General features: G+C 44.8%; 1 protein-coding gene across 3 annotated transcripts in view; it reads left to right on the forward strand.

Moving 5' to 3' along the window:
- The window catches only part of MATN2 (matrilin 2), a 173,147-nt gene that overhangs the window by 51,975 nt on the left and 93,337 nt on the right, over positions 1-27,835 (forward strand). For all 3 annotated transcript variants that reach the window (XM_070383017.1, XM_070383018.1, XM_070383016.1), the window contains exons 3-4: positions 2,111-2,680; positions 15,017-15,139. In XM_070383017.1, the coding sequence (XP_070239118.1) occupies positions 2,111-2,680; positions 15,017-15,139 (693 nt within the window). The remainder of the gene's footprint in view (positions 1-2,110; positions 2,681-15,016; positions 15,140-27,835) is intronic.

Raw genomic sequence — 27,835 nt, forward strand, 5'->3', positions numbered from 1 at the left:
GGAATTGCCCGGCAGTCTAGCAGTTGGAACTCTGCTTTCACTGCCTAGAGCACAGGTTTAATCCCTGGTCAGGGAACTAGGATTCTGAAAGTTTCGTTGCAAGGCAGAAATAAATAAAATAAAACATTGACTATATTCCCTCCGTTGTACGATATATCCTTGTAGCTTATTTTATGCATAGAAGTTTGTGCTTCTTAATCCCTAACTGGTGTATTGCCCCACCCCTTCCCTGTCCCCACTGGTAACTGCTAGTTTGTTCTCTATAGAGAACTGTTTCTTGTTTTATTCACTAGTTTTATTTTTTAGGTTTCACATATAAATGATAGCAGTTTGTCTTTCTCCGTCTGACTTATTTCACTTAGCATAATACCCTCGAGGTTCATTCATGTTGTCACAAATGGCAATATTTCATTCTTTTTTTATGACTAATATTTCATTGATTATATATAGCATGTCTTCTTTATCCATTCATCTGTTCATGGACACTTGGGTTGCTTCCTTATCTTGGCAGTTAGAAATAATGCTGCTATGAACACTGGGGTGCCTACCTCTTTTTGAATTAGTGTTTTTGGTTTTTTCTTCAGATAAATATGTGGGAGCAGAATTGCTGGGTCATATGGTAGTTCTCTTCCTAGTTTTGTGAGGAACCTCCATAGTGCTTTCCACAGAGCCTGCACCAGTTTACATTCCCACCAACCATGTATGAGGGTTGCTTTGTCCATATCCTCTCCACAAACTTCTGGCCCATTCAATTGACCTTTATTACATAACTTCCCTGCAGGAGAGATAAGTTACATAATATAATGCTAATCATATTATGCCCATCAGCTGTGGTATCAGTACAAATTTCAATCTGAATTTATTATTTTTTTTTTGAATCTGAATTTAAAGTCTTTTTGTAACTGACTTCAAGCTACCCCTCCAACTTCATTCCTATCCATAACTCTTAGCAGTGCCTTCAACACTCACTCTACTGTCTGCTGTATTCATGCCATCTTGGGCTTTTGTTCATGGCCTCCTCTGCACGTGTTCCTTCCCACAGTCCAGACACTATACATCTGTAAAGCCAGCTTGTGTCCCATCTCTTTGACCCCAGCCCACTAATATCCCTGTTCTCTGAACACCTAGCATCTGCACCACACACTGTCATACTAGTTATTCTTTCCTTTTTCCATTAGTTAAGTCTCCCCAGGTAGACTGTAAACTCCTTGACTTTGGTCCCCGCCCTAAGCATCTTCTGTACTTCCTGCAGTATCCCGCCAAGCTAATGTGCTGTGCAGTAAATAACAAAGTAATTTTGATGCTGCTCAAATGTTTGCCCACCTAAAAACTACATTGATAACTTTCTAGAAGCTGAAGTTCACTTCTTTTGTAAAAAGAAATAGGATCTTGTTTGCTGCCAATATTCATGATCACCCGGTCAAACACATATACATCCTTACAACCTTCCTGAGTGAAGAAAATGATGATTTGAAAGGTGACCCCTGGCCCTAGGATTTCCAACCTGCATTGGGTCCTTAACAATCTTATTTTATTTATTTTTAATTGCAGTATATTTGACTTGTGATATGTTAATTTCAGGTATATAGCTCAGCAATTCAGTTATGCAGATATATATAACTTCTCCAGATTCTCTTTCCTTATATTACAAAATATTGAAAATAGTTCCCTGTGGTATACAGGAGGTCTTTGTTGACTATCTGTTGATAATTTATTGTTGTTGTTGTTCAGTCACTCGGTCGTGTCCAGCTCTTTGCAGGCCACGTGGACTGCAGCACGCCAGGCTTCCCTGTCCTTCACCATCTCCCAGAGCTTGCTCAAACTCATGTCCATTGGGTCAGTGATGCCATCCAACCATCTTATCCTTTGTCATTGCCTTCTTCTCCTGCCTTCAATCTTCCCAGCATCAGGGTCTTTTCTAATGAGTTGGCTCTTTGCATCAGGTGGCCAAAGTACTGGAGCTTCAACTTCAGCATCAGTCCTTCCAATGAATATTCAGGACTGATTTCCTTTAGGATGGACCGGTTTGATCTTCCTTGATAACTTATATATAGTCGGATATTTATGCTCAATGCTCTTATGATATGTTTGCCCTCCCCCTTTTCCCCAGGGAGCGCCTGTGAGAACAAGCGAGCGGACGTGGTCTTTATCATCGACAGCTCACGCAGCGTCAACACCCACGACTACGCAAAGGTCAAGGAGTTCATTGTGGACATCTTGCAGTTCTTGGACATTGGCCCTGACGTCACCCGTGTGGGTCTGCTCCAGTATGGCAGCACGGTCAAGAACGAGTTCTCCCTCAAGACCTTCAAGAGGAAGTCCGAGGTGGAGCGTGCCGTCAAGAGGATGCGGCATCTGTCCACGGGCACCATGACGGGGCTGGCCATCCAGTACGCCCTGAACATCGCCTTCTCGGAAGCAGAGGGGGCCCGGCCCCTGAGGGAGAATGTGCCTCGGGTCATAATGATCGTGACTGATGGGAGGCCCCAGGACTCGGTGGCCGAGGTGGCCGCAAAAGCCCGGGACACAGGCATCCTGATCTTTGCCATCGGTGTGGGCCAGGTGGACTTCAACACGCTGAAGGCCATTGGGAGCGAGCCCCACGAGGACCACGTCTTCCTGGTGGCCAACTTCAGCCAGATTGAGACGCTGACCTCAGTGTTCCAGAAGAAGTTGTGCAGTAAGTCCTGCTCCTCTGTGGCTCTTCTCGGGGCATCGTTGGGATGAGGTCATTCACCTTCCTGGGTTCATTCTGTGCTAACTGGTCCCAAGTACTGTGCTGGCAAGGGGTCTTTAGCAAAGGTCGAGATAAGACACAGTGTTCTCTTGGGGCTCACACTCTGGCCAAGGATGCTCATTAAGGATGCAATTTACAAATAAGTAATTAACTGTAGTTGTAAGTGTAATGGGGGAAGAATTCAGGGCAGGACCTGACCTAGGCCAGGGGCTCAGGGAGATTTCCCTGGGGAAAGGACATTTATACTCAAGCTGCTTAATGAGTCAGAGTAGGGAGGGGACGTTTTCCTCCAGCACCTTGGATTGGCCTGGCATTACCTAGGTTGGAATTCATGAGTTGGAGTAAGCATGAAAATGGGAAAAATTTAACTTCTCCTTGGACGGCGTGGAATACCAGGCATTTTTGCTCTACAGTGGTGCTAGCTCTGGATGTTTTCTCAACCCAGAGAGAAGCCTAGTAGTGTATGGGGGTGGGGGGCAAGATGTGCCCCTGGTGCCCCCTCACTTGATAGGATGCAGGTGCCTCCCAACTTCTGCAAGGTCATGGCTCCCCAAGTCCTTGAGCTGCCTTATTCTGCATTAGAGGTCTTCTCCCCCTTCTTGCTTTCCAACCCTACTCTCCCTTTCTTGCCAGACTCCTCCCAGGAGCCATCCAAGCCGAGCTCCTGTTTCAGCTTTCCCAGAAGGTCAGCTTGTCCTCTTCTCGGTCTCCAGCTTCTGCCACTGTCTTCTCGTCCTTTCTTCCTCCAGAAGGGCAGGGGCCCGGAGTGGCAATGCAGGCTCTACGCTGGTCCCTGGAAATGGGACAAGCCTCCTGACCTGGTAAAACAGTGTTCAGTCCTGCCTGGCCACCCCCAGTGGCCTCTGTCCCCTCCAACTGCCTTGCTTCTTTGATGGGAAAACAAGAGCAAGTCTATTCTGAGATGACTAGTATTTCCCTGGAGTCTGAGTGGAGATTGACCTTATTGGCCAGACTCATCTCTGACTCCCCAGGAGCGGGAACCTTTGGACTACTTCTCAGAATGTGAAAAAGTCCCTCTATCACCTCTCCCCTGCCCCACCCCATCAAAGCCTCAGGAAGGAAGAACAGTGTGCTTTTGATGTGTCTTTAAAGTTCTCTACTGAAAACTGACTTCAAAAAGCAGAGAGCCCATTGATTTTTTACTCCAAAATCAAAAGGTTTACTTGAAAAATCAATGCCATGAAGGAAAAAGAACCTTTCGCTCTGCAATGTCACTTGGAAAATATTCAGAAGTGCCATTTCCCTGGCGCCGCAGAGGGTCTGGGCCGCTACGGCGTGCCGTGGCCTGAGTCACCTGGAAAACTTCACCCAATAGAATGCACTGCAAACATTTTTAAGGTTTATGACTTTAAATGACTTCTGCAGAATTTATGCTCCCCCTTTCCTGGAAATATTAAAAAAAGAAAGAAAGAAATTGGTCCTGTAACAGCTTTGACAGGTTTATTCATTTGTCTTGGATAAATGTTAATGGAGGAGCTCTTCTCTAAGCGCCCTGAGTTGAGCTGCGAAGGGAAAGGTAATATGACGAGGGTGAGGTTGTGAACTTGCTCGTAGAAGAGCCTTCTCTCTGCTTTTTGACCAGGCAGCAAAACTAAAAGACAGTTTGGCTATCCACCTCATTTCTGTAAGAGCTCTAAGAGAACATCAGTATTATGCCATTCATTCATTCACCAGGGCCCAGCAACTGAATCCCTCTTCCCACCCTGCAGAAGGCCAGCTCCTGAATCTCTGCATCGCAGAGCTCCACTGAGCAGACCTGTCAACTGTCTTGAAAGGTTAAGGGGGCCCCTGGGCCTCTTTGTCAACTGTGCAGTAAAGATCACAATAACTAACATTTACAAAGCTCTTTCTCTTGTGTTTTCACACTTGATCCTCACAAGAATCTGGGGAGGTGGCACGGTACTATCCCTCTCTTTTATAGGACTGTAAACTTGTTAAGTGGATTCCCCAAGAACAAGCAGCCAAGAGATGGGGGGCGGTGGGCGTTCTGCTTCCAAACCTCTTGCTTGTTTCACCTCTCTTCGCATTGGGAGGTAGACATTCCTCTTTTAAGGTAAATGGTTTTCTGTGAGCAGCATCTGCACAGTCCAGCCACGCTAGGTCCACCAGCTCTGAGGTTGACATTCACCTTGGAGTTGGATGGGAAGCCTTTGTGGGGGGGGGGCTGTCTCAATGACCCCCCCTGCCAACTGTGCAGATGCTGAGCACATCTGTAAAATGGGGATTTTACCTGCAGAGCATAGATGCATGAACAGATGGCATTATAAGCTGTAGAGTCCTGTTCCATGTGCACCGTGGTGTGTGTGATTACAGTCAAACACACAGAGGACCAGCAGGGTAGGCAGATGGCCTTGGCTTTGACCTGCCCTCCAGTCCTCAGACAACAGCGATGAGTGTCTTCTGTGTTTCAGATGGCAGTTCTCTGGGGTTTTGGAAATCTTGTTTGTTCCTTAAACATTTACTGAGCTACACTCTGATAGTATAATTACAGCTAATTTTGTCCTAGGCTAGGTACTTTCCATACGTTATTTGACTGAATACTTATAACAGCCCTGTGAAGCAGGTACTACTATTACCCCATTTTACAGAAGTAGAAACTGAGGCTTAGAAAGGATAAGCAGTTTCAAGTGGCAGAGTTGGAGTCTCTCTGGTTCCAGAGCACTTACCCTCCACCTGCCAGGCCCGAGGGTTTCAGGATGGTGGGAAAATGCTCTTATCGCAGATAAACAGGACATTTGCTGTATGAAGTGTACACTTCAGAGACCCTGGGAAGTCACCTGGCACTGGGGGACCTCTGAGCACAGAATGTCTGGTTCTGCCTAGGGAGTCCAAGAGAACTTTAAAGAGGAGATCATAATGACGATAGCTTTTATTCTCACAACAAACCTGTGAAGTGGATGCTCCCATAGTTCTCATTTTACAGCAGAAACAGAGACCCAGAGACATTCAGTAACTTGACCAAGGTCACACAGCATTCAATGGTAGAGTTGAGGTGTGAACACAGGCATCCTGGCTCAGAACCTACATCTTAACCACGATGTGCTACATGGATGTGAAAGGTGAATGGCAGTTTATTGGATAGAATGTGTAGGAAGGGTGATTGCAAGGAAAAGAATGATATTTTTAATGGTTTTTTTCTCTTTCATTTAAAAACAAAAACAACAACAACAACAAAAAAACGAGTCCAGAGTCTGTTAATTTCATGACGTCTAAGGAGACACATACTGTTCATACTGTTCATGGGGTTCTCAAGGCAAGAATACTGAAGTGGTTTGCCATTCCCTTCTCCAGTGGACCACATTCTGTCAGACCTCTCCACCATGACCCGCCCATCTTGGGTTGCCCCACGGGCATGGCTTAGTTTCATTGAGTTAGACAAGGCTGTGGTCCTAGTGTGATTAGATTGACTAGTTTTCTGTGAGTATGGTTTCAGTGTGTTTGCCCTCTGATGCTCTCTTGCAACACCTACCATCTTACTTGGGTTTCTCTTACCTTGGGCGTGGGGTATCTCTTCACGGCTGCTCCAGCAAAGCGCAGCCATTGCTCCTTACCTTGGACGAGGGGTATCTCCTCACCGCCGCCCTTCCTGACCTTCAACGTGGGAGGGCCTCCTCTAGGCCCTCCTGCGCCTTCGCAGCCACAGCTCCTTGGACGTGGGGTATCTCCTCGGACGTGGGGTATCTCCTCCCGGCCGCTGCCCTTGGCCTCGGACGCAGGGTAACTCCTCTCGTTGCCGTCCCTGACCTCGGATGCTGGGTATCTCCTCTTGGCAGCCCCCACTGACCTCAGACGCGGGGTAGCTCTTCTCGGCTGTTCCTGCGCCGTCGCAGTCTGGTACTCTCTGCCACTGCCCCTGACCTCCGACGTGGGGTAATTCCTCTTGGCTGCCGCCCTTCGGGCATGGGGTCCTCCCAGCTTCTGCCCCTGACCTCGGACGTGGGGTGGCTCCTCTCAGCTGCGCTTTAGCGCGCCCATCGCAGCCGCCACAGGACTGGAAAAGGTCAGTTTTCATTCCAATCCCAAAGAAAGGCAATGCCAAAGAATGCTCAAACTACCGCACAATTGCACTCATCTCACACGCTAGTAAAGTAATGCTCAAAATTCTCCAAGCCAGGCTTCAGCAATATCTGAACTGTGAACTTCCTGATGTTCAAGCTGGTTGTAGAAAAGGCAGAGGAACCAGAGATCAAATTGCCAACATCCGCTGGATCATGGAAAAAGCAAGAGAGTTCCAGAAAAGCATCTATTTCTGCTTTATTGACTATGCCAAAGCCTTTGACTGTGTGGATCACAATAAACTGTGGAAAATTCTGAAAGAGATGGGAATACCAGACCACCTGACCTGCCTCTTGAGAAATTTGTATGCAGGTCAGGAAGTAACAGAACTGGACATGGAACAACAGACTGGTTCCAAGTAGGAAAAGGAGTTCGTCAAGGCTGTATATTGTCACCCTGTTTATTTAACTTATATGCAGAGTACATCATGAGAAACTCTGGGCTGGAAGAAGCACAAGCTGGAATCAAGATTGCCGGGAGAAATATCAATCACCTCAGATATGCAGATGACACCACCCTTATGGCAGAAAGTGAAGAGGAACTAAAAAGCCTCTTGATGAAAGTGAAAGAGGAGAGTGAAAAAGTTGGCTTAAAGCTCAACATTCAGAAAACGAAGATCATGGCATCTGGTCCCATCACTTCATGGAAAATTGATGGGGAAACAGTGGAAACAGTGTCAGACTTTATTTTTCTGGGCTCCAAAATCACTGCAGATGGTGACTGCAGCCATGAAATTAAAAGACACTTACTCCTTGGAAGGAAAGTTATGACCAACCTAGATAGCATATTCAAAAGCAGAGACATTACTTTGCCAACAAAGGTTCGTCTAGTCAAGGCTATGGTTTTTCCTGTGGTCATGTATGGATGTGAGAGTTGGACTGTGAAGAAGGCTGAGCACCAAAAAATTGATGCTTTTGAACTGTAGTGTTGGAGAAGACTCTTGAGAGTCCCTTGGACTGCAAGGAGATCCAACCAGTCCATTCTGAAGGAGATCAGCCCTGGGATTTCTTTGGAAGGACTGATGCTAAAGCTGAAACTCCAGTACTTTGGCCACCTCATGGGAAGAGTTGACTCATTGGAAAAGACTCTAATGTTGGGAGGGATTGGGGGCAAGAGGAGAAGGGGACAACAGAGGATGAAATGGCTGGATGGCATCACTGACTCGATGGACGTGAGTCTCAGTGAACTCTGGGAGTTGGTGATGGACAGGGAGGCCTGGCGTGCTGCAATTCATGGGATCGCAAAGAGTCGGACACGACTGAGCAACTGATCTGATCTGATCTGATCTGAAGGAGACACAACCCACAACTTGAGAAGTGCTAAACGACAGGCTCGGCAGGGACACAGAGGTCAAAATAGACGTGGAGAAGAGACTTCAGAGGGAAGATGGGCTAAGGCTGGTGTGCTTTGGGCGGAAGTGAAAAGCGCGGCTGGATCTGTGGATTGGGAGAGACAAGGTGTCTCCAGGTATGATGAAAGCAGACACTTTTATTGTACAATTAGAAGGTCTGACCTTGACTGGGAGTCCTGGCTCTGGTGCTCACTGGTGTGGACATGAACTTGGGCACAGCGGTGGCTTTGTACCCACTGGCAGTGAATCCCTATACCAGCCACAGCTGAGGGCAGGGGCAGCGGGGGCCTCCTGAGGTTGCATTCTCAGACTGCCAAGAGAAACTTAGAGGCCTGGTGCCCTGTGAATGAGGCCCTGTCTGCAAAGTGACCAAAACCTACCCGTGCTGAGGCCCAACGTTTTTGCCACCCAGTGAGAGAGGACACTGAATTTAGAGGCTGAAAAATGCATGTCTATCCTGAGCCTTCTGACAAATCGTAACCTGGGTAGGGCTGTCTGTTTTCTTTTCTTTTTTGCTTTTGGCTGCACCAAGCTACTCGCAAGATCTTAGTTCCCCGACCCAGGATTGCAGCCAAGCCCTCAGCAGTGATAGCACAGAGTCCCAACCCCTGGGCCACCAGGGAATTCCCAGGGCTGTTTTTAATTAACCTCTTGGCCTCGGCTTTATCAGCTTAGCCAGGTATTTAAAGCCTGGAGGTTGGTCGTTCCTACCCTAAGAGCCCCACCTTACCCAGGCAGGGTTGAAGGCCCTAATAGTGTTCCTGGGCTTCTCTGGTGGCACATTGGTAAAGAATCTGCCTGCCAGTGCGGGAGATGCCAGATTCAGTTTTGATCCCTGGGGCGGCAAGATCCCTCGGAGTAGGAAATGGCAACTCACTCCAGTAGTCTTGCCTGCAAAATTCCATGGACAGAGGAGCCTGGTGGGCTACAGTCCACGGGATCACAAAGAGTCAGACACAACTGAATACTCAGTCACTCGACAGTGTTCCTAAGACACATCTCTCATCAACCCGCCTGGATAAAGCTCACACTTACTGCAGCCCTTCAAAGCTCTCCTTCAGTGGGAGGCCGGATCGACTTCTACATACCTTGACTTTCCATACCCAGTAATAGTTCAAGACCCCCAGTCAGCCCACCCCTGCTTTGATCATTCCTTTGGTCAATCACACATCCATTAATAAACATTTATGAATGTTCAGACTTACTAGTTAAAAAAATCCAAAATCCAATCCTGCCAATGACTTAGTCTGCGTATTAGTGATTCTTTCTGCTGAACTCAAAGCCTTGTTCCAGCTTCAACCTACAAGGCCTTCGAGGTGTAAGACCCCCGTAGGCCACTGTAGGAGGCAGGACAATCCCCCTCTCTCCGGTCACGTCACAAAGGCTCGTCCCCTGGGAGAGGAAGGCACTAGGGTCAGATGCTCTTAGGATCATTCATTCCTGCCTATATTCACATACCTATAGAATTTCAGAGATGGAGAATTTTTATACGACCTTAGTAAAAACATTTGGGATTCTTTTGGTTGAAAGTAATAGACATTCAGCTTGAGCTAGCTTTAGAAGAGAGGGGATTGCGTTATATTACTCACTGGAAACAAGAAGGGTAGTGATGACAGTCCAGCTTTGCTTCCATCGCCACTCTCTGCTTCCCCTTGGATTTATTTGGTTCCCTGGGCAGACAGCATGTACCCTGTCAGCCCTCAGATATGTTGCCCTTTGTATAAGCCCCCGTTTCCTCAATTCTTGTGCCTAAATGCCAAGAAAAGACTCCAATTCTCAAACCCTGTACACTCAACAGTGGCCAGGAGTGGGACTGCCTCACACCAACACATAGCTGCCCCTGTCATCACACATTTAGAATGAGAAGGAAGGACAGCTTCTAAAAAATACAAATGTCTGTACTGAAGGCCCCTAGACACCAGACATGCCTTTATTCTACAGGTGAAGAAATAAGTCAGAGAGAGCTCCCCAACTTACCTGAACGTCCCTCACTTGTTCTAGGCAGAGGGAAACTGGAGCAGAGGTCTTCTGGCTTCTAATCCAGTGCTCTTTCCATTACACCGAATTCCTGGTTCCAATTTCTTTTATAGTACATAGCCAAAACAAGCCTGAGTAACAAGCTGTCACTCCAAACCTTATGCAGTAGTTCTTTTAATTTCCTTATTTGACAAGTGAAGAAAGTAGAGCTCAGGGAAATTAAGGAATTCATGCAAGGTCCTGGTGAAGCTTAGCTTTCGTCTGTTCGCAGAAGTCGTCCACTATGCTGTCTGTAGCTGAGAGGTTATTTTCTCTGCCTCGTGTCTCCCGTCTAAATAATCCTGTCAGGGTCTCCGTGAGAAGTCAGGCAGCAGGCTCATCACCTGGGCCTCGCACCAGTGGACAGCGGCTGTGTTGCTGGTTGCCTAGACTTCAGATTTCCTTCATTACAGAGGAGAATCATGACACGCTGAGAGTTGCACAAGAACCACCTCTGTGTCCGTGGGTAATTTGACGCCAGCAGCCTGGAAAAGAAGAAAGCTTTCCAGGGTGCAAAGTAAATGCAAATTAAAAACAGGATAATGATTTTTCCCTGTCAAAACTTCATGTTTGATAATCCTGAGAGCTAAAGTTTGGAGGAAGTGGGAATCATTACTGTCATGCATTGCTGGTATGGGCTACCTTACAAGGCAATTAGGTGATATCTGTTTAAAGCAGGACCCAGTTCTAGAGAAACAGTTGCACATGTGCTCAAGGTGATGTGTTTGAGAATGCTTATCACACCATTGGGAAAGTGAAAATGTGGACTGGTTGGGGAAATGGCTAAATAAAATGAGGCATAGTCATATGACCAATGGATAAAGCAATTAAAAGGAATAAACCAGACCTAATGTACTTGATCACCTGCTTCCCAGGTGGCACTAGAGGTAAAGAACCTGCCTGCCAGTGCAGGAGACGCAGGTTCGATCCCTGGGTCGGGAAGATCCCCTGGAGAAGGAAATGGCACCCCACGCCAGTATTCCTGCCTGGGAAATCCCATGGACAGAGGAGCCTGGAGGGCTACAGTCCATGGGGTCGCAAAGAGTCGGACGTGACTGAAGGTGACCTACCAGCAATGTACTTGATCAAATCTAAGGTGTACAGTTGATTCTCAGTATTCTTGGTAATGATGTTCTGTAAAGCCTGGTGAATACTGAATTACTAATTATGAACCGCTGCTCCTAGAGGAAATACAGGATTAGGTTCCTCTGAGCCTCTGGTCCAGCATTGTTGTCGACTGATCAATACATTGTCTTGTTTTATGTATGTTTCTGTTTAAAGACACCATAAGGACTTCCCTTGTGGCTTACCTGGTAAAGAATCTGCCTGCAATGCGGGAGACCTGGGTTCAATCCCTGGGTTGGGAAGATCCCCTGGAGAAGGGAAAGGCTACCCACTCCAGTACTCTGGCCTGGAGAATTCCATGGAGTGTATAGCCCATGGGGTCACAAAGAGTCGGACACCACTGAGTGACTTTCACTTATTTATATATTGTGGATTCATTAACATTGAACTCACAGCCAACAACACTATCACTCTGCCTGGATGAAGTTTATTAAACACACATTTTCTCTGAAAAGCACCTCACAGCCTTCTCGAACTTTGGAACACCAGACACACTTCACTTCAGCAAACACCAGCACTTCAGCACTATGCTTGGGTCATCCTAAACAGCAAAATCACCAACAGAAAGCACAGAAACACAAAAGGTGTGGCACCTAACAGACCTTGAAAAGGACACTTGTTCCCAGCCTGAGAGCAGAAACAAGAGGGCAGGGCATCGCCTGTGCAGCTACAGGTGGGAGCGAGTGCATCAGGCAACTTACATTTTTCATCGCTCTGCACGTGTCCTTAAATGATGATGAAAACACTGTGAATACTGATTTTAGGGTTACAAATAAATTCTTGCAAGTAGGCAAATTTGCAAATATGGAATCCGTGAATAATTAGGACCAACTGTCTGTGTCTTCACATCTGAACATCTCCAGAAACTGGACGGATCTTAGATTCCATGAAAGAGAGCATATGTCAGTAGAGATAGAATCTGTTATTAATGTTGAGTGAAAAGCCAAGTTGAAGACGAATATATATAGGATGAACCCAAGCATGTGAAATAAAAGTCAGCCACACTTCTCCTTTGCTACATACAGTTAATGCACATCAAACATTCCACTGGGCAGTGTTCTAAGCACTTTACCATCTTAATTTCTTTAACCCTTACAAGGTCCTTATGAAGTTAGTACTATTTTTATTCCCATTTAATACTAAAAAAGTTAAGAAAATTGCTCATGGTCACAAAAACAGATATTTCAGGACTTCTGGGGTGGTCCAGTGCATGAGCATCGGGCTCCCAATGCAGGGGGCCTGGGTTCCATCCTGGTCAGGAAACCAGATCCCACATGCACAGCTAAGAGTTCACATGCCATGCGAGATCCCATGTGCCACAACTAAGACCCGGCACAGCCAAAATAAATAAAAAAAAAGAAAAATCCCCAGATATTTCTTTCACACTGAAGTAAAAATGACTGATTTTAATCTAGAAGCTTTCCTAATGTTATTTATGGGCTTACCAGGTGGCACCAGTGGTAAAGAACCCACTTGCCAATGCAGGAGACAGGAGACACCATTCAGTCTCTGGGTTGGGGAGATCCCCTGGAGGAGGGCATGGCTCCCCACTCCAGTATTTTTACCTGAAAAATCCCATGGACAGAGGAGCCTGGCGGGCTACAGTCCATAGGGTCGCAAAGAGCTGGACAAGACTGAAGCGACTTAGCATGCTGCTGCTGCTGCTAAGTCGCTTCAGTCATGTCCGACTCTGTGCGACCCCATAGACGGCAGCCCACCAGGCTCCCTCGTCCCTGGGAGTCTCCAGGCAAGAACACTGGAGTGGGTTGCCATTTCCTTCTCCAATGCATGAAAGTGAAAAGCGAAAGTGAAGTCGCTCAGTCGTGTCTGACTCTTAGCGACCACATGGACTGCAGCCCTCCAGGCTCCTCCGTCCATGGGATTTTCCAGGCAAGAGTACTGGAGTGGGGTGCCATTGCCTTCTCTGTAGCATGCACTTAGTGTTATTTATATCTTAGGGATTAAAACACAGACAATTGTAAACTCAGAACAATCACAATCATTCTAAATTGTATTCTTATGAAATAAAAAAGTTTTACCTTCATTTACTGCCCACCATGTTTCTTACTTTGAAGTAAAGGGACATATACTTAGGATATGCCATTGATTTCATCAGAAGCTGAGTTTTCCAACACAGGGTTAAGGAGACTGTTCTTAGCTTTTGAAAGTCTCTTCTGTTTTAGCTTTATAAAAATAAATTTCTACGCATGGACATCCTTTTTGTTTATGAGAACATTTGCATAACTTGTACTCTGTTTATACTGATGCTTGTTAATTTTAAATATGTTCAGGTTGAATTATATGAAGCCAAGTAATAAATTTAAGGTGTAAAAAACAATAAGAATTTTTGTGAGCTCTGGACAGACTTATGCAAGAATTGATGAATCTGAAAGCTGAGGTACTTCAGAAACTAAATGCGGAAATATTTTAAAATTGAGACATAAAGATTATGGAAACATATGAATGCATTTTTTTACTCCAAAATTTTTATAATACTTTTGCCTATTAAAAATTACATTATTCTTGGGATTGATGAGCCTGAGACTCTGATGATCTTTATTACATCCTCATTTAACTAATAACTTTTCCTCCATGCCCATTTCTGCCTATGAAAAATCCATATACTAGCCAAACCCCCTTCTGGTATCAGTAAACCCTCTGCTCACTAACTGGATATTATTAATTGAACTGTGAAATTTCTGCCTTATGACAGTGACCTATGGTCACTTTTGACCTGTTTTTAGTTGTTGTTGTATTTTTTAGTTGCTAAGTTGTGTCCGACTTTTTTGCAATTCCATAGACTGTAGCCCGCTAGGCTTCTCTGTCCATGGGATTTTCCAGGCAAGAATACTGGAGTGGGTTGCCATTTCCTTCTCTAGGGGATCTTCCCCACTCAGGAATCGAACTTTCATCTCCTGCGTTGGCAGGCAGATTCTTTACCCCTGAGCCAGTTGGGAAGCCCCTATTTTTAGTTGGATATCAACAATTTCATATGACTCAGCCTAACTTCATTTCCCTTTGACCCTCCATGGCCCTCTATCTATACATATTTTTTTTTTTATTGGAGTATAATTGCTTTACAATGTGGTGCTAGTTTCTGCTGTACAAAGAAGTGAATCAGCCACATACGAAGTGCAAAGTCGCTTCTTTGCTCTTTACAACCCCATAGACTGTAGTCTGCCGGGCTCCTCTGACCATGGGATTCTCCAGGCAAGAATACTGAGTGGGTTGCCGTGCCCTCCTCCAGGGGATCTTCCAAACCCAGGGATTGAACCTGCATCTTTTACCTCTCCTGCACTGGCAGGCAGGTGCTTTTCCGCTAGTACTGCCTGGGAAGCCCCATATGTATACATATATTCCCTCCCTTTTGGCCTTTTCTCTGAACCCCCTCCCAACTCACCCATCAAGGTCATCACAGAGCACAGAGCTGAGCTTCCTGTGCTTTCTAGCAGGTTCCCACTAGCTATCTATTTTACACATGGTAGTGTATAAATGCCAATCCCAATCTCTTAACTTACTGACAACGGCATTTATGTAGAACTGTCTTGTCCACCAAAGGCTGTAAACCCCCCTTGAGGGCAGGGCCTGCAGCTTGTTTCTCTGGGTCATGCTTGCTCCTTCACTGTATAGCTTCTGGATGACTGTTTGCCAGAGGATGAAGTTAGAGAAGGCATCACTGTTGCTCTAACGTTCCACCTCTTCCCTTTCAGCGGTCCACATGTGCAGCATCCTGGAACATAACTGCGCCCACTTCTGCATCAACACACCGGGCTCATATGTCTGCAGGTGCAAGCAAGGCTACATCCTCAACTCGGATGAGAAGACCTGCAGAAGTAAGATTGCTTTGCTGATGTGTCTGTTCTGTCCTCCTCGGCTTTCTTGCGCTCTCTTCTTTGATCTGGGCCCATTTAATTCACCTGTGACCCCTAGCCAACCAAGTCATCATTTCCCTAAAGAACAGAAACAAGGTTGGCTAAGCCAAGTATTTTGTGTTGCCCTACCCCCACTCTGCCTTCACAGCACTAAGGCCAGAGCCAGGCACACAGTAGGCCATCAGGAAGAGTCTGGAAGATCGCTGGAGGCTCCTTCTCAGAAATAGCTTCCTTTGATTCTTGAGCTACTATCCTTGACTTCCAAGCTGTTCTTTAGGGGGGATCTGCTGAAGAGCCTTCTCATCCGTGGTCTTTATGAACTGTGCCCTTGTCACTGAAAGGGAGTCTGGCTGCTCACCATCCCAAAGGCCAATAAACAGGCCAGGCTGGTGGAAAGGAAAGTTTGCTTTATTTCAAATGCTGGCAAATGTTGGGGGGCAAATGCTGGCAACATCTGTCCAAAGGCCAGCCCCTCCAGGGGCAACCAGTGGGGCAAGAGCTTTTATAGATGGAAGGAGGGGGCTGCATACAGAAACAGCACAATCAGCTCTGACAGTCAGCTTCAGATTGGTCATGGGTGGAAGCATCATTGTGGTCGTTTTAGGTCACATTCAGAAAACTAAGATCATGGCATCTGGTCCCATCACTTCATGGGAAATAGATGGGGAAACAGTGGAAACAGTGTCAGACTTTATTTTGGGGGGCTCCAAAATCACTGCAGATGGTAACTGTAGCCATGAAATTAAAAGACACTTACTCCTTGGAAGGAAAGTTATGACCAACCTAGATAGCTATTCAAAAGCAGAGACATTACTTTGCCAACAAAGGTCCGTCTAGTCAAGGCTATGGTTTTTCCAGTAGTCATGTATGGATGTGAGAGTTGGACTGTGAAGAAAGCTGAGCACCGAAGAATTGATGCTTTTGAACTGTGGTGTTGGAGAAGACTCTTGAGAGTCCCTTGGACTGCAGGGAAATCCAACCAGTCCATTCTAGGGGAGATCAGCCCTGAGTGTTCTTTGGAAGGAATGATGCTAAAGCGGAAACTCCAGTACTTTGGCCACCTCATGGGAAGAGTTGACTCATTGGAAAAGACTCTGATGCTGGGAGGAATTGGGGGCAGGAGGAAAAGGGGACGACAGAGGATGAGATGGCTGAATGGCATCACCGACTCGATGGACATGAGTCTGAGTGAACTCCGGGAGTTGGTGATAGACAGGGAGGCCTGGCGTGCTGCAATTCATGGGGTCGCAAAGAGTCGGACACGACTGAGCAACTGAACTCAACTGAACTGAATCTTCAGTTCCAGGGTCCATTTGTTCCCATTTCTTTGAGGTCAGTTCTTGGAATTGTGACAGAGTATGTCATGGGTACAATCTGATCATCATGTAGTTAACTTCTTCACCCTGGTGTGTTAGTATTTATAAGACAGCTCACAGGATATGGCTCAGAATATTATCTGTAGTCCTTGAGAAGGAACTAAAGGTCCTTGACTATGCTTAATGACTATATTATTATTATTTGGTCTCCTTTGACTGTTTTCCTTTGTTTCTGTATTTCTCATTTCTCTGATTAAACTTATTCATTGACCAAAGTTTTCTACAGATAAAAGGCAGGCAGAGGACATGGGGTGGTGGAGGGAGGGGGCAAAGACCATAGCGTCCTGCTCTGTTTCACCCTGAGGAGTTGTTTCTGTATTTTTTTTATCTTCTTTGAAGCATGGATTTAGGGTGAGCTATTAATGTTGGCTGGGAATGATTATTCAAGTTCTGTTTTAGAAGAGTGCAGGAATCTAATTGGTCTGGTGAGGGACACTTTATAGGTCTCCTAAATGAAAAAGGGCAAACAGATATAAAGTGTTAATAGAATTCACATTCTCTTTTTTTGGCCAAGCCCACGTACTGGACAATATACTGACATTAGAGCCGCATGAGGTAATCTGCCTCTTAGAGGAGAGAATTACACATACGTTGAGTGTTGTGCCTATACTTCTTTTTTTTTCAAGTTATAAATAAAGACACTAATAGCCTAGAAAACAACCAGACTTCCTCAGGACATGAGGAAGACCAGCCCACGTGGAGGCAAATAAAACTCAGCAAATCTGACATGTAGGTCATGTAATGCGTAATTGTGATTATACTGCATGGTAAGTAATTAAGCCCTAATGGAAAGCAGTTTGCACAAATGGCTGTAATTAGTATCGCGTTTATGGAGCCAAACCACATTTTCCTTTTGTCTTCTCACTTTTCAGTGGGTTGAGAGTGGTTGGCCCAGGGCCTCCCTGCCCCCCAAGATTAGGGAACATCTGCTCAAGTCCTCCAGTTGGTGGCCTGTAGAAGCTCAAAGCCCCCAGACTCTGCGAACCCCCCCTGGGGGAGGGTCCCTGTGTTCCCCAGCTGCTCCCAGAACCCAGGATCCCAGGTTGCTTGTTGAGTGGAGCCTGAATCATCATGGTCTTCCGCTTGAACCCCTGACCCTTCTTTGGTTTCCACAACGAAAATCACTTATACCATATGCTCATGGGTTGAATAGAATTTACTGGAGGACTGGGGGAGCTCGGGCGGAGTTACCTCACACATTGCTCAGCAAACAAGCTAAACATCTCAGACATGCCCCGTCCTCTCCGGGAGCCTCCTCCTACTCTCCCCCCACAACACCCCAGCAGGGTTTCTCTGCAGAGCACTCAGCCTCCCTCTTCCTCGCGAACTCCTGTCCTGCGCTTCCCTTCTTTCAGTTCAGTTCAGTCGCTCAGTCGTGTCTGACTCTTTGTGACCCCATGGACTACAGCACTCCAGGCTTCCCTGTCCATCACCAACTCCCGGAGCTTACTCAAACTCATGTCCATCACGTCAGTGATACCATCCAGCCATCTCATCCTCTGTCGTCCCCTTCTCCTCCCGCCTTCAATCTTTCCCAGCATCAGGGTCTTTCCCAATGAGTCAGTTCTTCGCATCAGGGGTCCAAAGTATTGGAGTTTCAGCTTCAGCATCAGTCCTTCCACTGAACACCCAGGACTGATCTCCTTTAGGAGGGACTGTTTGGGTCTCCTTGCAGTCCCAGGGACTCTCAGGAAATTCTTCCCTTTGTCTCCTGCTCCCTTGATCTGCTGGGATCCCGGCATGTGCCAGTGTCTGTTTTCCGTGCTCTGGCTTAGTCAATCCAGAGATTTCTTGAGATCAGCAAATGAAACATAAAAAGTTCTCCCCCTGATGTCATGAGCAGGCCTTCCCCACACACCAGGTTTGCCAGCCCCCCTGCCTGGTCCCACCTCAAGTTCTGAAGCCCAAGCTCTCCTGGGTCTGGGGCCTAGGTTCTCTCTGGTTCTGGGGCTGTGGGTGCATCACATGGCATGAGGCAGAAACTGTCTGGGCTTCTGACAGACTGATCAGGTGGAGGGGCGTGGAGGCCCAGCTTGGAGGGGCCTGAGCCCAGGCGCTGGTTCTCAAGCTTCAATAACGGGGGAAGAGACACCCAGGAAGCTGACCCTGCCCCCGCCCACCTCCCGGCGCCCCCAGATTGATAGTCAGCAGGTCTGGGTGGGACCTTGGCATCTGCATTTGCTATGAACTTCTCCCATCCAAGTACTAACCAGGCCCGACCCTGCTTAGCTTCCGAGATCAGACGAGATCGGGCGCGTTCAAGGTGGTATGGCCGGCCATAGAGTGTTGTGAACTTCTGACCTAGGTTGCTTCTGCCATGGTTTGAGATTCCCTGGCTTCAGCCAGCCAAGGTGGTTGGGAGGGAAGGGAGCAGGGTAGGAGGGGAGTAGGGCTCAGCTGTCCCAACCGACTCCACCCCCCTTCCCAAGTGACCCCGCCTTCCTATCCCAGCTGACCCCACCCTCCGGTCACCTGGAAGCAGCGGAACTACCTTTATTGTCGACGCCAGGCTTACCTTAATACGTCCAGTCAAAAAGAGCATTTCTCTCTCTCCCAGGAAAAGATCATAATAATGACTCTTGTATGCACACCTGAAATTGTACACCAGGGGCCTTGTGGAAAGATCAGGGCCTTCAGAGTCTGCGGACCCTGACATTCAACCCTGTCAGTTTCAACCCTGACATGCTAACTGTATGTCACCCTGAGCTGGTGATTTAAACTCCTTGACTCAGCTTCCTTACCCATAAGATGGGAAGGTGGTGACAAACCATCAGCTGATCCTCGTCAGCCCCTGAGTTTGGTCTGGTGGACAGTTCAAAGTTGTGCCGGGGGAAGTCTGGGCCAGACCCTGACCTCTGTTTCTGGGCTGCTGTCTGCCAACACAGAGAGGAACTCTCTGGGCCTGGAGAGGAATGAGACACAGCCCTTTCCAGCTTTGAGCCTTTAAGATGTGCCAGGCCCTGGGAGGTCCTGGCAGTCCAGTGGTTAAGACTCTACACTGCCACTTCAGTGGGCATGGGTTTGATCCCTGGTCAGGGAACTAAGATCCTGCAAGCTATGCAGCATGAGAAAAGCCAGGGGCGGGGGAACCTTCTAGAAATGAAATAGTGCCTAAAACATCAATATTCCTGCTCTCTTGAAGTTACATTCTTGCATAGAAGTCAAATAAATGACCAAGATAACTGCAGCCCAAAGTGACTGCAGCCCCTGCTTAGCCCAGTATGCTACACACAAGGTCAGGACCAACTATAATCACTTACTAAGTGTTTATACCGTGTGTCAGGAGCTCTCCTGAGTGTTTTATATTTGTTATCTAATTAATTCTGACATCAAGCTCCTAAAGTAGGTTTAGCATTTTATTTTACAGATAAGGAAAATTAAGGTGCCAGAAAGGTTAGACAATTTACTTGAAGTCATAGGGCTAGTAATGAGACCAAGCCAGAACCCAAATCCTGTTACGTGAACTGCACAGTCCTGGGTATTGCCCACCATTCGATGCTTGCCAGTGCCGCTTGTCCTGTGATCCCTGAGGTGGCAAGCAGTCCTTCAGCCAGAGACTCTCCTCCCAGCCCAAGAGGACAGGCAGGTTCAAAGCACTCACTGATCTCAAAGGAGACTAGAACCAGTTCCCCAGGTCTGACATTCAAATGACTGTCATTCCCACAAGTTCACTACTAACTCCTGTGATTCTATCATGTACAGGAAGATTGTGAGAGGCGATGGCCTTCAAACACACACATACACACACGCTATAGCCGCCATTTTCTAGTCATACCCCGCCTGTGTGAAGAGAGGAGGCAGACATTGCTGAGTCATAGGTTCTTCAAGTGGAAACAGGCCTTGTCTATCAGACTGTTAGCGTCCTCTCCCCCTTAGCCCAGGAATTCTGTTTCTCCCTGGTGTCCCAGAGTGATGGTGCCTATCCATCCATCATCACCCATCTGGAACGCAGATCATTACAAACCACCCGTATCCCACCTCCAAGGTAGCTTGGGTCAGTGGTTGAGCTGAAATCCTACTCTTTATAATTCCCACCTTTGATCCTATTTCTGAAGGATCATATACTGAAGTATATGGCCAACTGAAGCTGTATACTAAAAAGTTTATATCCTTTTCTAAAAAGAGAAGCCCTCTGATTATTGAAGAATGTAATCGCCCACCTCATTTAATTTTCTCTTTTTCAGGGGAGGCATGAACACATCTTTAGATGACCTGGATTTGGGTCTCTTCATTGTCCAAACAACCCTCCTTTGGACATCAGTTAGTCAGTGTCTCAAAATATGCCCCTTTATTTAAAGAGGAGATCAAGTACATTAAATAATTTTACCTTTAACGTTTTGCCCATACCATATGAGCTATTTGGAATATACTGGAGGCAACGCTGTAAGAGTCTTCAGTCCTCCAAAAAGTCTTCCCCATCCAAAGCCATAAGATATACATAAAAGCATTACCAAGTGCATAACCCATATGGGCTCAATAGAAGTTTATGTTCTTCTCTTTCCCCATTTAAAAATGTGAGGGGGAGTTGGAACCCTCATGAAGTGAGCCAGTCTTCATATATCTCTTTTCCTCCACCATTCCCCTACCCTTGCATTCTTTTCCCACTAACAAGAGAAAACTTTATCTTGTTTATTTAAAAAAAAATAAGGAATTTTCCCTTTTTTGTCTCCCTTCTGGAATATTTAATCTGTCTGGAAGAATAATAAAAATGCAACACTTAGAAAACTTCACTTGGCAAGAAAATGTAAACTTTCTTGTCCAGCTTTCTCATTTTTTCTCAAGAAACATATCAAATGGATTTTATGGTTTTATTGTTCAGATATGTTCCTGAGATTATTTTCCCAAGTTATATAAGCAATTTAATAGCTTTTATATTACAGTTTAATCAAAGGACATGATCCCTTTGATGTGACAGAGAAACAGCCACATTATTAAAAACAGAAAATAAAGCAATAACCAGCATTCCTCATGAATGTGAATGAAAAAAATTCTTAAAAACTTCTCAGATAGAATCTGTATATATAATGTAACCAAGACCAAGTAGGATTTAGCACAAGCATTGGTTTAACATTCAAGGTTGCTGCTGCTGCTGCTAAGTCGCTTCAGTCGTGTCCGACTCTGTGCGACCCCATAGACGGCAGCCCATCAGCCTCCCCCATCCCTGGGATTCTCCAGGCAAGAACACTGGAGTGGGTTGCCATTTCCTTCTCCAATGCATGAAAGCGAAAAGTGAAAGGGAAGTCGCTCAGTCGAGTCCAACTCTTAGCGACCCCATGGACTGCAGCCCACCAGGCTCCTCCATCCATAGGATTTTCCAGGCAAGAGTACTGGAGTGGGGTGCCATTGCCTTCTCCAACATTCAAGGTTACCAGTCAAAAATCAATAAAGCTTCCCTGGCTGGTAAGTGGTAAAGAATCCACCTGCCAATGCAGGAGACGTGGGTTCCATTCCTGATCTGGGAAGACCCCATGTACCACAGAGCAACTAAGCCTGTGTGCCACAACTATTGATCCTGTGCTCTAGAGCCCAAGAGGTGCAATTACTGAGCCCATGTACTGAAACTGCTGAAGCTCACGTGCCCTAGTGCCCATGTTCTGCAACGAGTGAAGCCAGTGCAATGAGAAGCCCGAGCATGGCAAGTAGAGAGTAGTCCCACTCACCACAATTAGAGAAAAGCCTGTGCAGCAACAAAGACCCACTACAGCCAAAAACAAATAAATGAAGTTTTTAAAAAATCAATTAATATATGACTGATACTATACATAAAAAAATTGTAAGCATGCCACCAGAAAACTGCTAGAACTCATTAACAAAGTTGGTGAAGTTGCAGGATACAAAATTAATATACAGAAATCTGTTGCGTTTCTATACACTAACAACAAAATATCAGAAAGAGAAATTAAGGGAAAAGCCCATTTACCATTGCATCAAAAAGAATAAAATGCCTAGGAATAAACCTAGTTAAGGATGTAAAAGACCTGTACTTGGAAACTATAAGACACTGATTAAAGAAATTGAAGATAGGACGTTCCTTAGCAGTCTAGTGGTTAAGACTTTGCACCTTACTGCAGAGGGTGCAGGTTCAGTCTCTTGTTATGGAAGTAGGATCCCACATGCATGTGGCACAGCCAAAAAAAAAAGTCGAAGATGACACACATAGATGGAAAGATATACTATGTTCTCAGATTGGAAGAATTAATGTTAAAATAACCATACTATTCAAGGCAATTTACAGACTCAATGCAATTCGTATTAAAATACCAATGGCATTTTTTTATAGAACTAAAACAAATAATTTTAAAATGTGTATAGAAACACAAAAGACCATCAGTAGTCAAACAATCATGAAAAAGAAGAAAATAACTAGAGGAATTCTACTCCCTGGTTTAAGACTATGTTACAAAGCTATAGTAGTTAAAACAGTATGTAATGTCTCTCTCTCTCTCTCTCACACACACACACACAAACCGCACAGACTGATGGAACAGGATAGTCCAGAAATAAACCCATGTACTTATGGTCAATTAATCTATGACAGAAGAGATAAGAATATACAGTGGAGAAAAAAGAGTCTCTTCTAAGTAGTGCTAGGAAAACTGGACATCTACATGTAATCTACATGTAAAAGAATGAAATTAAAGCATTCTCTAATACAGCATACAAAAATAAATGCAAAATGGATTAAAGACCTAAATGTTATATCAGAACCACAAAACCACTCCTAGAGGAAAACATAGACAGAACATAAATCATAGCAAATTTTTTTTTTTTGATCTGTCTCCTAAAGTAAAGAATATAAAAGCAAAAATAAACAAATGGGATCTAATTAAACTTAAAAGTTTTGTACAGTTAAAGAAAAGACAAAACAAAAAGACAACCTTCAGAATGGGAGTAAATATTTGCAAATGATATGACTGATAAGGGGTTACCATCTAAAATACATAAACAGGTCATGCAACTCAACATCAAAACAAACAACTGAACTGAAAAAAAAAAAAAAAAAAGGGCAGACCTGAATAGCCATTTTTCCAAAGAAGACAGGCAGATGGCATACAGGCACATGAAAAGATGCCGAACATTGCTAATCATCAGGGAAATGTAAGTCAAATTCACATTGAGATATCACCTCATATCTGTCAGAATGTCTATGATCAAAAAAGAAAAAGAAAAAAACCCCACAAATAATAAACGCTGGTGAGGATGTGGGGGAAAAGGAATCCTGTTCGTGTAGCCACTGTGGAAAACAGTATAGAGGGTTCTCACAAAACTAAAAACAGAACTATATATGATCCAGCAATTCCACTCCTGGGTATATATTTGAAAGAAACAAAAATACTAATTCAAAAAGATATATGCACTCTGTTTTTCATAGCAGCATTATTTACAGTTGCCAAGGTATGGAGGCAACCTAAGTGTCCATCAGCAGATGAATGAATAAAGAAAATGTGGCATACATATACAATGGAATACTTCTCAGCCATAAAAAGGATGAAATCTTATCATTTGCAGCAACATGAATGGACCTGGAGGCTTTTATGTTAAGTGAAATAAGCCAGACAGAGAAAGACAAATACTGGATGATATCACTGATATGTGGAATCTAAAAATATGCAACAAACTAGTGACTATAATAAGAAAAGAAACAGACTGACAGGTATAAAAACAAATTGGTGGTTACCCATGGGGTGAGGGGGAGGGGAAGGATAAATAGAGATAGGGGATTAAGGGATACAAACTATTGTGTCTAAAATAAACTGCAAGGATATATTGCACAACACAGAGAATATAACCAATATTTTATAACTTTAAAAATTGTATACTTGTACATATTGACTATACTTACACAATATTGATTATACCTCAATAAAATTAATATAATTTAATTTACCATATTAATAGCCTAAAAAAATGTAAAGTCATAAGATCATTTCAATAGATGTCCAAAAAGCATTGACCAATACCCAATGTTCATTCATGATAAAAAAAACTCTCAATAAACTAGAAATAAAAGGGAAATTCCTTGACCTGATAAAGAGCATATATGAAAAGACCTAGAGTTAACATCTTGGAAAATATCTTGATGCTGGAAAAGATTGAGGTCAGGAGGAGAAGGGGGCAACAGAGGATGAGATGGTTGGATGGTATCATCAACTCAGTGGACATGAGTTTGAACAAACTCCAGGAGATAGTGAAGGACAGGGAAGCCTGGTGTGCTACAGTCCATGTGGTCACAAAGAGTCAGACATAACTGAGTGACTGAACAACAACAAGAGTTAACATCATACCCAAGAGTAAAAGACTAAGTGCTTTCCTTTTAAGATAAAGAACAAAAAAGTATGTCCATTGCTATCCTTCCATTCAAAGTTGGACTGGATGTTTTAACTGATATAATAATGAAATAAAAATAAATTAGAAATTAATACAGATTGGAAAGGAAAAAGTAAAACTGTTCTTACAGACTGTTTGACTGCATATGTAGAAAAGCTAATAGAATCTTCAAAAAAAATCTCTGAAATTTATTAATGAATTCAGCAAGGTTGCAAGATAAAAAGTCAATATACAAAATTATTTGATTGTATTTTATTTATTTATTTTAATTGGAGGCTAATTACTTTACAATATTGTAGTGGTTTTTGCCATACACTGACATGAATCAGCCATGGGTGTACATGTGTTCCCCATCCTGAGGCCCCCTCCCACCTCCCTCTGCATCCCATCCCTCAGGGTAATCCCAGTGCAGCAGCCCTGAGCACCCTGTCTCATGCATCGAACCTGGACTGTCAATCTGTTTCACATATGATAATATACATGTTTCAATGCTCTTCTCTCATCATTATATACTACAACAAAAATCTGAAATAGACATTTAAAAAGTTTTACACTAGTATAAGAAATATAGAAATTAGAGATAAATTAGCAAAACATGACATGATCTATATGTTGACAAATACAAATGATGTCTGCAGTAATTAAAGAAGACTTGAAGAAATGGAAAGATCAGCAAATCATCAAATAGAAGACTTAACTGTTGCTTAGATGTCAATCCTTTCTAAAATGATCTATAGATTCAAAGCTGCTGCTGCTACTGCTGCTAAGTCGCTTCAGTCGTGTCCGACTCTGTGCGACCCCATGGACTGCAGCCTACCAGGCTTCTCTGTCCATGGGATTCTCCAGGCAAGAACACTGGAGTGGGCTGCCATTTCCTTCTCCAATGCATGAAAGTGGAAAGTGAAAGTGAAGTCGCTCAGTCGTGTCCGACTCCCAGCGACCCCATGGACTGCAGCCCACCAGGCTCCTCCATCCATGGGACCTTCCAGGCAACAGTACTGGAGTGGGGTGCCATTGCCTTCTCCAAGATTCAAAGCAATCCCTATCAAAATCCTAGCAGACATTTTTGAGGAGAAACTGATGACCTGATTCTAAAATATAGATGAAAATTAAAAAAAAAACAATTGAATAGTCAAATACAATCAATTCTTATTACTCACAATAGTTATGGTTTGTAAGTCTCTGTAAACACTGAACTAGTGGGTACTGGATTATGGTTCCTAGGGGAAATATAGGGTTAGCTTCCTGCAAGCCTCTGGCCACAATATTTCACAAATCAATACAGAACCTTTATTTAGGGGTGTTTCTGTTTAAAGACACCTTAGCGATTCCCTGGTGGCTCAGACAGTAAAGCATCTGCCTGCAATGCGGGAGACCCGGTTTGGATCCCTGGGTTGGGAAGATCCCTTGGAGAAGGAAATGACAACCCACTCCAGTACTCTTGCCTAGAAAATTCCATGGATGGAGGAGCCTGGTGGGCTACAGTCCATGGGGTCACAGAGAGTCGGACACAACTGAGTGACTTCACAACACAACTTCGATCGAGTGTATGTTGTTGATTTATTAACATTGAACTTACAGCCGACAGCACTATCACTCACGCCTGAACGAAGCTCATCTCACATCTTTCCTCCCTGGGGCACATCGTGGCCTTCTTGCCTTAGGGACACCAGACAGCGCTTCAACACTACTCGTAGGGGCCGTTGTAACAGTGAAGTCACCAACAGACAGCACAAAAATTCTAAAATTATGGCTTTAAAGAGAGCACAAAAAAGATATTTGCTTATACATGAGTGCCGAAACGAGAAGTGCCGGGGTCCAGCCCCGGTGGATCCAGGGAATTCGAGGCGGGGACGGCGTCGGCGAGGATCAGGAAACAACTGCTTAATTAAACGTTAATTAAGGATATAACGAGTGATGGAATAAGGATAGCTCAGTGAGGAAATTCAGTGGAGAAAAGAGGCTGAAATAAGGATAGCTCAGTGAGGAAATTCAGTGGAGAAAAGAGGCTGAATAATTCAGCCAGAAGGTAAGAGAAAGAACGACATGGTGAGACCAAGTTTCGGTGAACAAGGCCCACACTTTATTTTCCAAAGTAGTTTTTACACCTTAAGTTATGCATAGAGGATAATGGGGGAAGGGGTAGAGTCATGCAGCAAGCCAGGCTTTCTTCCTGCAAACTTATCATATGCAAAAGCTTAGGTGATTTGCATCATCTTCTGGCCCGGAGGCCTGTTAACATTTTAAGACCCTTTCTTCAGAAAACTTATTTTTCTCTAAAGGTGATAAGTCAAGCGCCACCCTCCAAAAGCATTAGATAAAGTTGCATTCCTACAGAGCAAAGGTGTGGTGGGCTATAACAAGAAAAAGAATTAACTCAAGGGTCCCAGGTTACAAACATTAAAGCTACTACTTACACCAATTATATTAATCAATACGCTGCCAGGGACACAGCAGGTAAGGGATATGGAAATTTAGCAGCAAACATTGGCCTGACAAGTGAAAATCCCTTCACCAATACAATTTCTAATCAATCTTTTAACTGCTCAAAGGAATCTGTATTTAGACAGTTTAGAACATTTCATGCCTCTCACAGTTGGGAGGCTCTGAGCAATCACATGTGGCCGGAAAAAACCTATTCAGGCAGGCTAGAGGACTTCCAAAGGAGTTTGTAGGTCGAAACACTGTCACACCCAGGAATTATTAACTGGAGCTGTAAGCTAACGCTTTTTTCAGAGAGAGGTAGTGGGGGACAGCCCCCCGTAAAGTCAGAGGTGTAGGTGAAGGCACAAAGCAGAAAGTAGGCAGACTCTGGTTTTGGGTGTAAATGCTCAAGAATTTCCAGGGGGACTCCTGAGGCTCGATCCCGCCTTTGCGTATGCCGAGCCTCCTTCCTCATGACCTTTGTCATGGGTGGAGCTCCACACGCTGGCTCCCGGCAGTGATAGAATTC

This window comes from Bos mutus, chromosome 14, assembly GCF_027580195.1.
Source record: "Bos mutus isolate GX-2022 chromosome 14, NWIPB_WYAK_1.1, whole genome shotgun sequence".
In the NCBI taxonomy this organism is placed as follows: Eukaryota; Metazoa; Chordata; class Mammalia; order Artiodactyla; family Bovidae; genus Bos; species Bos mutus.